The sequence below is a fragment of the Babylonia areolata genome, chromosome 29, assembly GCF_041734735.1.
Source record: "Babylonia areolata isolate BAREFJ2019XMU chromosome 29, ASM4173473v1, whole genome shotgun sequence".
NCBI classification, from domain to species: Eukaryota; Metazoa; Mollusca; class Gastropoda; order Neogastropoda; family Buccinidae; genus Babylonia; species Babylonia areolata.
In genome coordinates this window covers 19,412,223-19,424,853 of record NC_134904.1, presented here as the reverse complement: position 1 = coordinate 19,424,853, position 12,631 = coordinate 19,412,223, and the positions used below count along the sequence as shown (strand labels likewise).

General features: G+C 41.7%; 1 protein-coding gene across 1 annotated transcript in view; it reads left to right on the top strand.

The window, feature by feature from the left end:
* LOC143274933 (sodium- and chloride-dependent GABA transporter ine-like) overlaps positions 1–12,631 on the top strand; it is a 97,605-nt gene that overhangs the window by 33,223 nt on the left and 51,751 nt on the right. Inside the window, exons 4-6 of the mRNA XM_076578937.1 lie at positions 2,245–2,377; positions 4,042–4,176; positions 10,447–10,550. Of these exons, the coding sequence (XP_076435052.1) occupies positions 2,245–2,377; positions 4,042–4,176; positions 10,447–10,550 (372 nt within the window). The remainder of the gene's footprint in view (positions 1–2,244; positions 2,378–4,041; positions 4,177–10,446; positions 10,551–12,631) is intronic.

Below are 12,631 nucleotides of genomic sequence, written 5' to 3'. Positions count from 1 at the left end.
TTGTGTGTGAGGATGGTCGACTTGAGCGAATCCTGCTGGGTAAAATAATTATGCAAAACATCCCTTAGACATGACATTGGGCCAACAGCAAAGTGAGGGCTGGATGATCAGTGGTTTCTCCATTGCTATGGGAAATCATTTCCAACTTAGTTTTTTTTTGTGAAGGACTATGACTGTCAAACTAGGAGGCAAGATTGCACTGGCTCTTAGTGCTGCAGCCTTGGGGGCTAGTTTGTCTTTGAGAGGGCTGACTGTCCTAAAACCCTCTTGGCCGAGAGAGTGGGGATGTAACTTTGGCAAGACACTCTCCATTGTCATCAAAGTCTAGCCAGTATAGTCGGGACAGCAGTTGCCTCCACTGCGGTTCTGGTGGTCATAGTGGGACATGACTGTCGTCCATGTATGTTGGTGGTGTGTGTTCAGAGAGATGCCAACTGTCACAGTTTTGCTTATTTTGTTACGCTTGATTGCATTTTGTTCCGACGTTACGCAAACGTCAAAATTGTTCCCACAAGTTCATTTTTGAGTGCATAGCATGGTCACATGTTTTCCTTTCATAACATTACCTGGACATTCCAGACCTATCGATCATGAGGCCAGGGCAGTCACTACTAACCTTGTTTTCACCTGATGACATTGAGCTAATTGTGTGTTTGCATTGTTTGTATGCCTTGTTGATAAGAAATACATTTGCTGATGTGGCTGGGAGTCCAAGTGTTCGTACCAAATTCAAAATGTTCCTGCCAAATTTCCTGATTGTTCCGACAAACACTCCACAGGGGTTGGCACCTCTGTGTGTTGTGCAGGGAGAGTGTATGAGGGACACAACTGATTGTTCTACATGTGTTGTGGTGTGTTGTGTGCAGGGAGCGTGTGTTGGGAACACGACTGACTGTCATACATGTGTTGTGGTGTGTGTTGTGCAGGGAGCGTGTGTTGGGAACACGACAGACTGTTCTACATGTGTTGTGGTGTGTGTTGTGTGCAGGGAGCGTGTGTTGGGAACACGACAGACTGTTCTACATGTGTTGTGGTGTGTGTTGTGTGCAGGGAGCGTGTGTTGGGAACATGACGGACTGTTCTACATGTGTTGTGGTGTGTTGTGTGCAGGGAGCATGTGTTGGGAACATGACGGACTGTTCTACATGTGTTATGGTGTGTTGTGTGCAGGGAGCATGTGTGGGGAACACAACTGACTGTTCTACATGTGTTGTGGTGTGTTGTGTGCAGGGAGTGTGTTGGGAACATGACGGACTGTTCTACATGTGTTGTGGTGTGTTGTGTGCAGGGAGCATGTGTTGGGAACATGACGGACTGTTCTACATGTGTTGTGGTGTGTTGTGTGCAGGGAGCATGTGTGGGGAACACAACTGACTGTTCTACATGTGTTATGGTGTGTTGTGTGCAGGGAGCGTGTGTTGGGAACACAACGGACTGTTCTACATGTGTTGTGGTGTGTGGTGTGCAGGGAGCGTGTGTTGGGAACATGACGGACTGTTCTACATGTGTTGTGGTGTGTGTTGTGCAGGGAGCATGTGTGGGGAACACAACTGACTATTCTACATGTGTTGTGGTGTGTGGTGTGCAGGGAGCGTGTGTTGGGAACATGACGGACTGTTCTACATGTGTTGTGGTGTGTTGTGTGCAGGGAGTGTGTTGGGAACATGACGGACTGTTCTACATGTGTTGTGGTGTGTTGTGTGCAGGGAGCATCTGTTGGGAACATGACGGACTGTTCTACATGTGTTATGGTGTGTTGTGTGCAGGGAGCATGTGTGGGGAACATGACGGACTGTTCTACATGTGTTATGGTGTGTTGTGTGCAGGGAGCATGTGTGGGGAACACAACTGACTGTTCTACATGTGTTGTGGTGTGTTGTGTGCAGGGAGTGTGTTGGGAACATGACGGACTGTTCTACATGTGTTGTGGTGTGTTGTGTGCAGGGAGCATGTGTGGGGAACACAACTGACTGTTCTACATGTGTTGTGGTGTGTTGTGTGCAGGGAGTGTGTTGGGAACATGACGGACTGTTCTACATGTGTTGTGGTGTGTGGTGTGCTGGGAGCGTGTGTTGGGAACATGACGGACTGTTCTACATGTGTTGTGGTGTGTGTTGTGTTGGGAGCGTGTGTTGTGAACACAACTGCCATACATGTGTAATTGTGGCAGGTAGTGCGCAGGGAGTGTGTGTTGGGGACACAACTGACTGTCATACACGTGTAATTGTGGCGTGCTGTGTGCAGGGAGCGTGTGTTGGAGCGCACCTCTGGCATCGAGGAGCAGGGCGGCATGCGGTGGGAACTGCTGGGTCTGCTGCTCCTGTCATGGGTCATCGTCTACTTCTGCATCTGGAAGGGGCCCAAGTCCACCGGCAAGGTGTGGGGTGTCGTCTGCTTTCCCTTCACCAAGATATACCTGGCTGTGATGGTGTTGTGTTATTATGTTGTGTTAGGTTATGGTGTTGTCTTGTGTTGTGTGTATTATTGTGTTGTGTCATATAATGTGTTGTATTGTTGTGTTGTGTTAATGTGTTGTGTTATTGTGTTGTATTGTTGTGCTGTGTTGTATTATTTTATGTATTGTTGTGTTGTATTATAGTGTAGTATTGTGTTATTGTGTTGTGTTGTATTGTTGTATGTATTGTTGTGTTATTGTGTTGTATTATTGTGTTGTATTGTATTATTGTATGTAGTGTTGTGTTATTGTGTTGTATTGTTGTGTTGTGTTGTTCTGCTGTGTTGTGTTATTGTGTTGCATTGTATTGTTGTGTTGTTTTATTGTGTTGTGTTATTGTGTTGTGTTGTATTATTGTATGTATTGTTGTGTTGTATTGTTGTATGTATTATTCTGTTGTGTTATTGTGTTGTGTTATTGTGTTGTTGTATTATTGTATAGTGTTGTATTGTTGTGTTCTATTATCATGTTGTGTTGTATTATTGTATTGTGTTGTAGTATTGTGTTGTGTTGTATTATCATGTTGTGTTGTAGTATTGTGTTATTGTGTTGTATTACAGAATGTATTATTGTGTTGTGTTGTTTTATTGTGGTGTGTTGTGTTATTGTATTGTGTCATGTTGTTGTGTTATTGTGTTGTGTTATTGTTGTGTTGTTTTGTATTGTTGTGTTGTGTTGTATTATTGTATGTATTATTGTGTTGTGTTGTTGTATGTATTATTGTGTTGTGTTGTTATTGTGTTGTTGTATTGTTGTATGTATTATTGTGTTGTGTTATTGTGTTGTGTTATTGTGTTGTGTTATATTATTGTGTTGTATTATTGTGTTGTATTGTTGTGTTGTATTATCGTGTTTTGTTGTTGTGTTGTGCTGTATTATCATATTGTGTTGTATTAGTGTGTTGTGTTTTGTTGTGCTGTATTATTGTGTTGTTGTTGTGTTGTGTTATTGTTGTGTTGTATTAGTGTGTTGTGTTCTATTACTGTGTTGTGTTGTATTATTGTGTTGTGTTGTATTGTTGTTGTGTTGTATTATTGTTGTGTTGTATTATTGTGTTGTGTTGTATTGTGTTGTATTATTGTTGTGTTGTGTTGTATTATTGTGTCATATTATTATATTGTATTGTTGTGTTGTATTGTTATGTTTTTTTGTTGTTGTAGTATTGTGTTGTGTTGTCTTGTCTTATATGATATTGTATTTTGTTCTGTTGTTTTGTTGTACTGTATTGTAGTATTGTATTGTGTTTGTCTCAAGGTCTAGTGGAGGGGGAGAAAATATCGGCGGCTGAGCTGTGATTCGAACCACCGCACTCAGATTCTCTCGCTTCCTAGGCGGACGCGTTACCCCTAGGCCATCACTTCCTTTGGGAACCATCCCCAGTGCTGACTGTCCTAAAACCCTCTTGGCCGAGAGAGTGGGGCTGTAACGTGGGCAAGACACTCCTCACTATAATCAAATTCTAGCCCATATAGTTCAGACAGCAGGTACCTCTGCTGTTCTGATGGTCATAGTCAAACACGACTATCATACATATATTTATATATATAAAAAGTTGAGTGTCACAGGTAAGGTGGTGTGTTTTCCAGGTGGTGTACTTCACGGCCACCTTTCCTTACGTGGTGCTGATCACCCTGTTGGTGCGCGGCGTCACGCTGCCCGGCTCTGAACAGGGCATCAGCTACTTCATCAACCCTGACTGGAGCCTGCTGCTCAACGCCAAGGTGGGACTTGTTGACAGGGGGCGCTGGTGCTGGCCGGAGGAATGAGTGGAGGAGTTAGGGAACTTGATTTGTATGTAGGGTGTGTCGGTGTGTCGGAATGACATGGCTTGGGGTGTGTGCGTTCATGCGCCTGCACACACACACCAGCACGCGATGCACATGTGTATGCACACACACACACACACACACACACAAGCACACACATGCATACACGCACTCTCTTTCTCTCTCTCTCTCTCTCTCTCACACACTCACTCTCACACACTCACTCTCACACACTCTCTCTGTCTCACACACACACACACACACACACACATACACACACACTCTCTCTCTCTCTCTCTCTCACACACACACACACACACACACACACTCTCTCTCTCTCTCTCACTCTCTCTCTCTCACACACACACACACACACACAGATATATTTAGAAAAGGTGGGGGGTGGGGGGGGAGTTGTGCTGTTCTGGGGGTGTATTTTCGGGGACCATACTTTTTGTGGGGGGTTTGCAGGTTGAATGTATCTAATACCACATTCTTTGCACACACAAATACTCCACTTGTGTGTGATTGGACACTTTTTGACTCGCTTGTTTAAACAAAGTGAGTCTATGCTATAACCTGGTGTTTGGTTGTCTGTGTGTCTGTCTGTCTGCTTGTATGTATGTCTTTGTGTCTGTGGTAAACTTTTTAACATTGCCATTTTCTCTGGATATACATCGTCTATCAATACCAATTTTAGCTTAAAAATAGTAGGAAAAAATCTTCACAGTCATACCAATAATAGATTGTGAGTCTCCCAAATTAAGCTGAATTTCACATAATCATTGACTCTCTCCAGATGACTGAATGCATGAGCATTCCTACATAAAATGTATTTGGTTTCTGACGATGGAATGGAATAGCATTTTCCAAAAATAAAAATCCATCACATGCTGTACATGTGATTTTATTATCAGCCAAGCAGAGTGCGCTATTCTGGGTCACTCCACAACTGAATGGTGTGATTGGCCAGCCTGTCATGTGTGGCCTGTCTCGCACACACGCTGACAAAGTCACTGACCGCTCGTCTGCTCACGTGCCAGCCTGTTAGCAAAGCGCGTTCTTAAAATGTGAAGCGAACAAGGCATCAATGGCAATGTTTTAGTGTTTCCATACTTGAAATGCTACAAACTGAAGGGTCGAACATTGAAGAGGTGGATGATTACGAAGAAGAAAGTGAATTAAGTGCAGAAAGCGAGCATGGGTATGGTGATTCGGGTTGAAAAATTGGCATTATTTTCTACATGTGGCAAAACTGTAAAAATACGATGAGAAGTTTGATTTTTTTTATATGTTATAGCTCAGCACGTAATAAACAAGCTCTTTAAGTTTCATTTTCTTACTCTGTATTTTGTATTTTTTTTGTAATTTTTTTCCCAAACCCTTACAAATGGGCCGTCTGTGGGGAAAAGCAAGGGAGAAAACTTGTCGTCCCGAATGAGTTAACGATTTATTTTGTTGAGGCTGTTTGAGGATTCTGAAAACACCATTTTCCCCACATCCCATTCACAGGAGTTGGCAATGCTTGGTCAGAGGTTGGTGTGACCTCATTTTTCTTGTTCCCAATTAAAAGGAAAGAAATACAAATTCTGGACAGAACACATACAGTGACACTTTATACACCGTCGACGTGTTTACTGTATATGAATATTCTAATGTGGACACTGAATTAAGCAGAAAGAACAACAACAACAACAACAAAAAAACAACTGAATCGACCGTTTCACTGAGTGTCAGTTAACCATGTCTAGGCTGGTCTGTGCAGATCTGGTTTTTTCTTGTTCGCAATTAAAAGAACAGAAATACAAATTCTGGACACAACACATATAGTGACACAGACTACATCATTGAGGTGTTCACTGCATATGAATATTTTAAAACAGATACTTAATTAACTAGAATGAATATAAAAGAGAAATTGAACCAACCATGTCATACTTTCCCGGCGAGTGTAACTGAACATGTCATACATCTATCTAGACCCAGAGAAAACGGCTAAATGTTACAGTGTGATTAGGCGATGTCAACATATCCTTTACAGGGGACTTTAAAGAATTCTAAATGCCGGAGATATACCAAAATAACATGATTCAAACAGTGTTATCACTTCGAATACTGCAATTGATTTATTACGCATAAAAAAAGCATGCTTGGATTTTAATTTTCGAAGGTCATTGATCTGTGGTAGTGCTGTGATGTAGACAATGTCTTCCAACCTGAACATGTTAGGTTCAAATCTGATTTCAGGCGCTTTTTTTTTCCATTAACCCAAAGCTTTTATTACAAATACAGAACACATTTTAACGATTGAATTAATTATTTTTTTTTTTAAGTGTATCACAAGTGAGTTTTGAAGGCCGTTTAAAAATTTTTTTTTAATGTGAACAGATATTAAATCATTGACCAACCAGTCAACGTCTCCAAAACTACCACAACTGCAACAAAAGGAAAAAAAAAAACACGCAACACCAACACCAGCAGTGACCACAATACCACCTCCACATGACTGATGGAATGACCAACTTTATGTTTCTGTGATCTTGAACACAGCATTCCGAACTTAACGATTATGGCGCTGCTGGTTGACACATAGCATTCATTGCTTTTTCTGTTTTTCTTTTCTTCTCCCCCCGACCCCCTCCCCCCCAACCCCCCACCACCCTTTTTTTTATGATGGGGATAGTAGGTGTCCTTTTTCCCTTTTTTTTGTTTTTGTTTTTTCGAACAGTAGGAATTAAAGTAAACATAAGGTTATATTATTGTGTGTTGTGTAAGATGTATGTGGATATTTAGTGCTGATATTTATTGTGGTTTTGTAATAACATTGTGTTTTTTTGCAAACTTTAATTGATTCAAAACATTTGCGTGGGCCAGCCATTGATGAGAAAGACCAGATGAGCCATTCATCATCAACACCACATCACTCCGGTCACTTGTATACATGTGTAATGTGATCACACTTTTCAACTTGTAACACCATGCAGCTGTTAATTGGTCTGGCCCCTTTTGAAATTCTAACAGCGTGAGGTTCTGTTGACTGGTGTGCTAATGTTTGTTGCACTTTTGAAAGTGCTTATTGCTCTCCTGAAACACAGGTGTAATGAGTGAAAGTATTATACGCATGCAAGCTGATGATCAAAAGGGGGCCATGTTAGATTATTAATGCAGTGGCATAGTTGATATAGCATCAGAGGCAGTGTGATAGGGTTTTGATAGGTTTGATACGAAATGGAATTTTGTGTTAATTAATACCTGTTTTCACAGACAGTTCCCAACAGCAGGAGTTTTCCCTGGCAGTTGAGGGGTTAACACAGCTGTTGTTTCTATTCAATTCAGCTGTCATGTTATTTTAAAAAAATTTCTTTTCTTTTATTTATTTATTTTTCTCAAGGCCTGACTAAGCGCGTTGGGTTATGCTGCTGGTCAGGCATCTGCTTGGCAGATGTGGTGTAGCGTATATGGATTTGTCCGAATGCAGTGACACCTCCTTGAGCTACTGATACTGATAGTGTCATGTTGTGGGTCTGTGTGAGACTGATACTGATAGTGTCATGTTGTGGGTCTGTGTGAGACTGATACTGATACTGTCATGTTGTGGGTCTGTGTGAGACTGACACTGATACTGTCATGTTGTGGGTCTGTGTGATTTGCTGGACCGTAAGCAAGTTGAGTGTTGGCCAAGTGATAACTCGATCACCTAGGAAGCGAGAGATGTGTTGAAAAATGAACTTGAAAAAAACTAAAACATTTGCAGGCCGAAGAAAAAGGGTGAACCAGCACTTCAGTGACATTGTCCCCTGGAGGAGAGCAGCTGGACTTTCACTCTGAGAAATGTGTTGTGGTGACAGAGGTTGATACAATACACTGCAATGCGGCACAACGCAATGCGGCACAAAACAGCGGAAGGCAATACAACGCAACACAAGACAATACAGTACAAAACAAGAGAGGCAAGGCCTTCAAGACTCACTTGTGATACACTTAAAAAAAAAAAAAATCTAATTATTAAAATGTGTTCTGTATTTGTTATTACAAAGCTTGGCGTTAAAAAAAAAAAAAAAAGAAAAAAGAAAAAAAGTCCTGACGGCAGATTCAAACCCCGCATATTTGGGTATTACCCAATACACTATCGTGGCTCCATAACTGGCATTCAAAAATTTAACATTTAAACATGCTTTTTTAAAGGGTGATAAATCGATTGCAGTATTCGCAGTGAGAACGCTGTTTTAATCATATTATTCTGGTGTATATTGGGCATTCAAAAAATCTTTAAGGGCAATTAAAAATTCTTTTTAAGTCCGAGGTAAAGGAGACGTGGCTATCGCTGCAATCACACTGCAACATTTAGCCATTTTCGCTGGATCTAGATAGATGTACAAGTTTAGTTACACCCGCAGGGAATGAACGATACGGTCGATTCAATTTCTCTTTTATGTTCATTCTAGTTTTATAGTTTTAAAGTTGATATGAAAATTGAGTATTTTGTTAAACTAATAACATGTAGAGCCAAGTACAAGCACTTTTTAACATCATATGAAGTGAAAAGGACTTCATTTTGAGAAAAGTTGAGACTGGAAATTTTTAAGTTTCATCAAGGGTATTAACTCTCATGGTTTATTATTTTAAACTGTGAATTCCGACTGATTTTGTTGATATTTTTATGGCAGTTTGGGGCATAACCCAGTAAGTGATGAGGCGTTCACAAATCTTTCTCTGAATAAATATTTAAGGGTCTTCTTCTCCAACTTTCCATCACATGTTATCGTGTATTGTTGTTTGAATATAGGATTGAACGGGCAGGTCAACAACTTGAGACAATATGAGCACGCGCTTTGAATATGTATAAATATGTGTACATAATTGATTTTTGCCTATGACCTTCAGGGCCCAGCCAGTAGACCTGTATTATAAAGTCCACTCGTATTGATTTTAGTATTTTCCGAAAAAGACCACTTGGGTGAATGAACATAGTGAAAGCCCTGTACACTGAGAGTAAAACACACAAGCTTTTTATGTATTTAGTATAATTTCAAAATGTAATGTTTAAGATGAGAATGATCAGTTTAAAGCAAATTAATCCCCCTAGCATTAATTACAGATTAATTTCCCTTTTGTACTATCTGCAGCAAAGACATGCACCAGAAATATAACTACCATGCTTAGCAAAAGAAGTTCCTGTTTGAACAAAAAATGATAAAAATGACTGCTTTTGTTGTTGTGTCAGAATATCAGATCAAAGTGCCAAGTTTAGAGAATAATAATTAAAAAAAAAACCCAGTAAATTCAGTTTATATATAATTTGGCTTCTTTTTAAAAATTTTTTGTGCCCATCCAAGAGGTGCAATATTGTTTTAAACAAGTTGACTGGAAAGAACTGAATTTTTCCTATTTTTATGCCAAATTTGGTGTCAACTGACAAAGTATTTGCAGAGGAAATGGCAGTGTTAAAGTTTACCATGGATACACAGACACATACATACACACACACACACACACACACACACACACACACAGACAACCGAACGCCAGGTTAAAACATAGACTGACTTTGTTGACACAAGTGAGTCAAAAAAGATAGTCGTAAAATGGTTCTGTGGGATGGTCGTGACCATTACAAACAACAACATCGTCAAGTGTGTCAGGGGGTAGGGGTGCTATTTTGCTTTGCCTTTATATTCTTTTATTCTCTTTTATTTTATTGTGTGTGTGTAAACATTTACTGCAGTGATGTTGTGATTTTCTGTGTTATCAGTATGTGTGTGTGTGTGTGTGTGTGTGTATGTTCTTCAGTTTAACACCTATCCACATAACGTGTTTTAGACCCCCCCACCCCAACACCCCTCCCAAAAAAAAAACAACAAAAACAACAACAAACCAACCCCAAAACAAAATAAAACAAACAAAAAAACAAAGGAGCGAGAACCAAGAACAAAGCTAACTGTAAACTTCATTAAATCAAATATCCAACTGCGGACTGTGAAGCAAACTTCCAGAAATTTTTAACAGCAGCACAAAATTACCTACAACATATTTAAACGATAAATCTAGATAAAAAGGGCTTTAAAGCCTCGCATTCAAAGAGTGCATGTGCATTTGAGAGTAGTCCTCCACGGCAGCATGTGATGTTGTGATGTTTTTGTTATAGTTAGCTTTTAAAGCATTTAGTTTTAACCTTTGTTTGTAGTGAACCTGTGTGTATGTGTGCACGTACATGCGTGTGGGCAGGTGTGGGTGTACGCAGCAGCCCAGACGTTCAACTCTCTGGGGGTGGCCTTTGGCGGTCTGATCACCATGTCCAGCTACAACAAGTACAACAACAAGATCCTCAGGTACCGGGACCACACACATCCTTTGCTTTCTGTGTAGCTGTGTTTGATGCCTGTTGAACTGGTCAAGTGTCTGTGTTCTGTCCCTCTTTCTTTAGGTCAATGTCTTTTCACTGGTAAGTGATATTATACGGAAGTGTCTGTGTGTGTGTGTGTGTGTGTGTGTGTGTGTGAGTGCACTTAACACTCTTTCAAATGAACATGTATGTGAGTCTGTGTCTGTGACTGTCTGTGTGCATGAGAGTGTGTGGGGGGGAGATGCCTGTTGTTATTGGAGGAAAGGTGAACGTTTCATAAAGCATGGATGGACCAAACTTTGTTGGTTTGTGGATAATACGTGCCATATCTTCTGTATCTAAAAGAAAACAAAAAGATTTTTTTAAAAGAGAGAGGAAAACAGAAAGCACAAGCTGCTATTGTCAATTGTGGCAAATCATTTGCACATGGAAATATCTGTCCAGTGACGCAACATCTAGACTTGTCATTTCTCTCATTCTCTCTTGCCTTGACTACTGTAACTATTGTCTGGTTTGCCTGCTTCATTCATTCAGTCCCTTCAGCGGATACAAAACTCTGCTGTCTGATGTGTCCTCAGAAAAAAAAAAGATCTGAGAACATCACTCCTCTTTTGCAACATCTCCATTGGCTCCCTGTCTCACACAGAATAAAGTACAAGATCAGCACTCTGTGTTATAAATGTATTCTGAAATCAGCCCCTTCCTGTCTCCGTAGCTGCCTTCATGTCCACACCCAATCTCACTGTCTGTGATCGGCTTTGGATCACTCTGCGCATACCCAGATTCAAACACTCCGCTGTCGGCCGCTGTTCTTTCTCTGTCTCTGGAACCTGCTTCTGGAATGAACTTCCTCTTTCGCTTCATCATGTTTCCGTACTAAGCTCTTCCATGTCTGGCCTTAAAACCTGTAAAACCCACCTCTTTTCAAGTAAGCCTCCCTCCACTGCCTGTTCTTTGTCTTCACTTTCTCAAGTTTACAGTTATGATGAAGTGAGAAGTGATTGACTGGTGTGGAAGTGCTTTGATTTGTCTCTGCACAAGATTCAGCGCTATATAAATTCTAATTGCTATTGTTATTATTATTATTATGACTGATCAGGGAATCAAGGAATGGGTTTGTGCCTTGTCTGTTCATCTCTCTGTCCCTGAAGAGGGCTGTGCTGTGGCTGTGATCACTGTCTGTCAGTGAAGAGGGCTGTGCTGTGGCTGTGATCACTGTCTGTCAGTGAAGAGGGCTGTGCTGTGGCTGTGATCACTGTCTGTCAGTGTAGAGGGCTGTGCTGTGGCTGTGATCACTGTCTGTCAGTGAAGAGGGCTGTGCTGTGGCTGTGATCACTGTCTGTCAGTGAAGAGGGCTGTGCTGTGGCTGTGATCACTGTCAGTGAAGAGGGCTGTGCTGTGGCTGTGATCACTGTCAGTGAAGAGGGCTGTGCTGTGCTGTGGCTGTGATCACTGTCTGTCTGTGAAGAGGGCTGTGCTGTGGCTGTGATCACTGTCTGTCAATGTGGAGGGCTGTGCTGTGGCTGTGATCACTGTCTGTCAGTGAAGAGGGCTGTGCTTGTGTGGCTGTGATCACTGTCTGTCAGTGAAGAGGGCTGTGCTGTGTTGTGGCTGTGATCACTGTCTGTCAGTGAGAGGGCTGTGCTATGCTGTGGCTGTGATCACTGTCTGTCAGTGAAGAGGGCTGTGCTGTGCTGTGGCTGTGATCACTGTCTGTCAGTGAAGAGGGCTGTGCTGTGCTGTGGCTGTGATCACTGTCTGTCAGTGGAGAGGGCTGTGCTATGCTGTGGCTGTGATCACTGTCTGTCAGTGAAGAGGGCTGTGCTGTGCTGTGCTGTGATCACTGTCTGTCAGTGAAGAGGGCTGTGCTATGCTGTGGCTGTGATCACTGTCTGTCAGTGAAGAGGGCTGTGCTGTGCTGTGCTGTGATCACTGTCTGTCAGTGAAGAGGGCTGTGCTGTGGCTGTGATCGCTGTGTCAGTGAAGAGGGCTGTGCTGTGGCTGTGATCACTGTCTGTCAGTGAATAGGGCTGTGCTGTGGCTGTGATCACTGTCTGTCAGTGAATA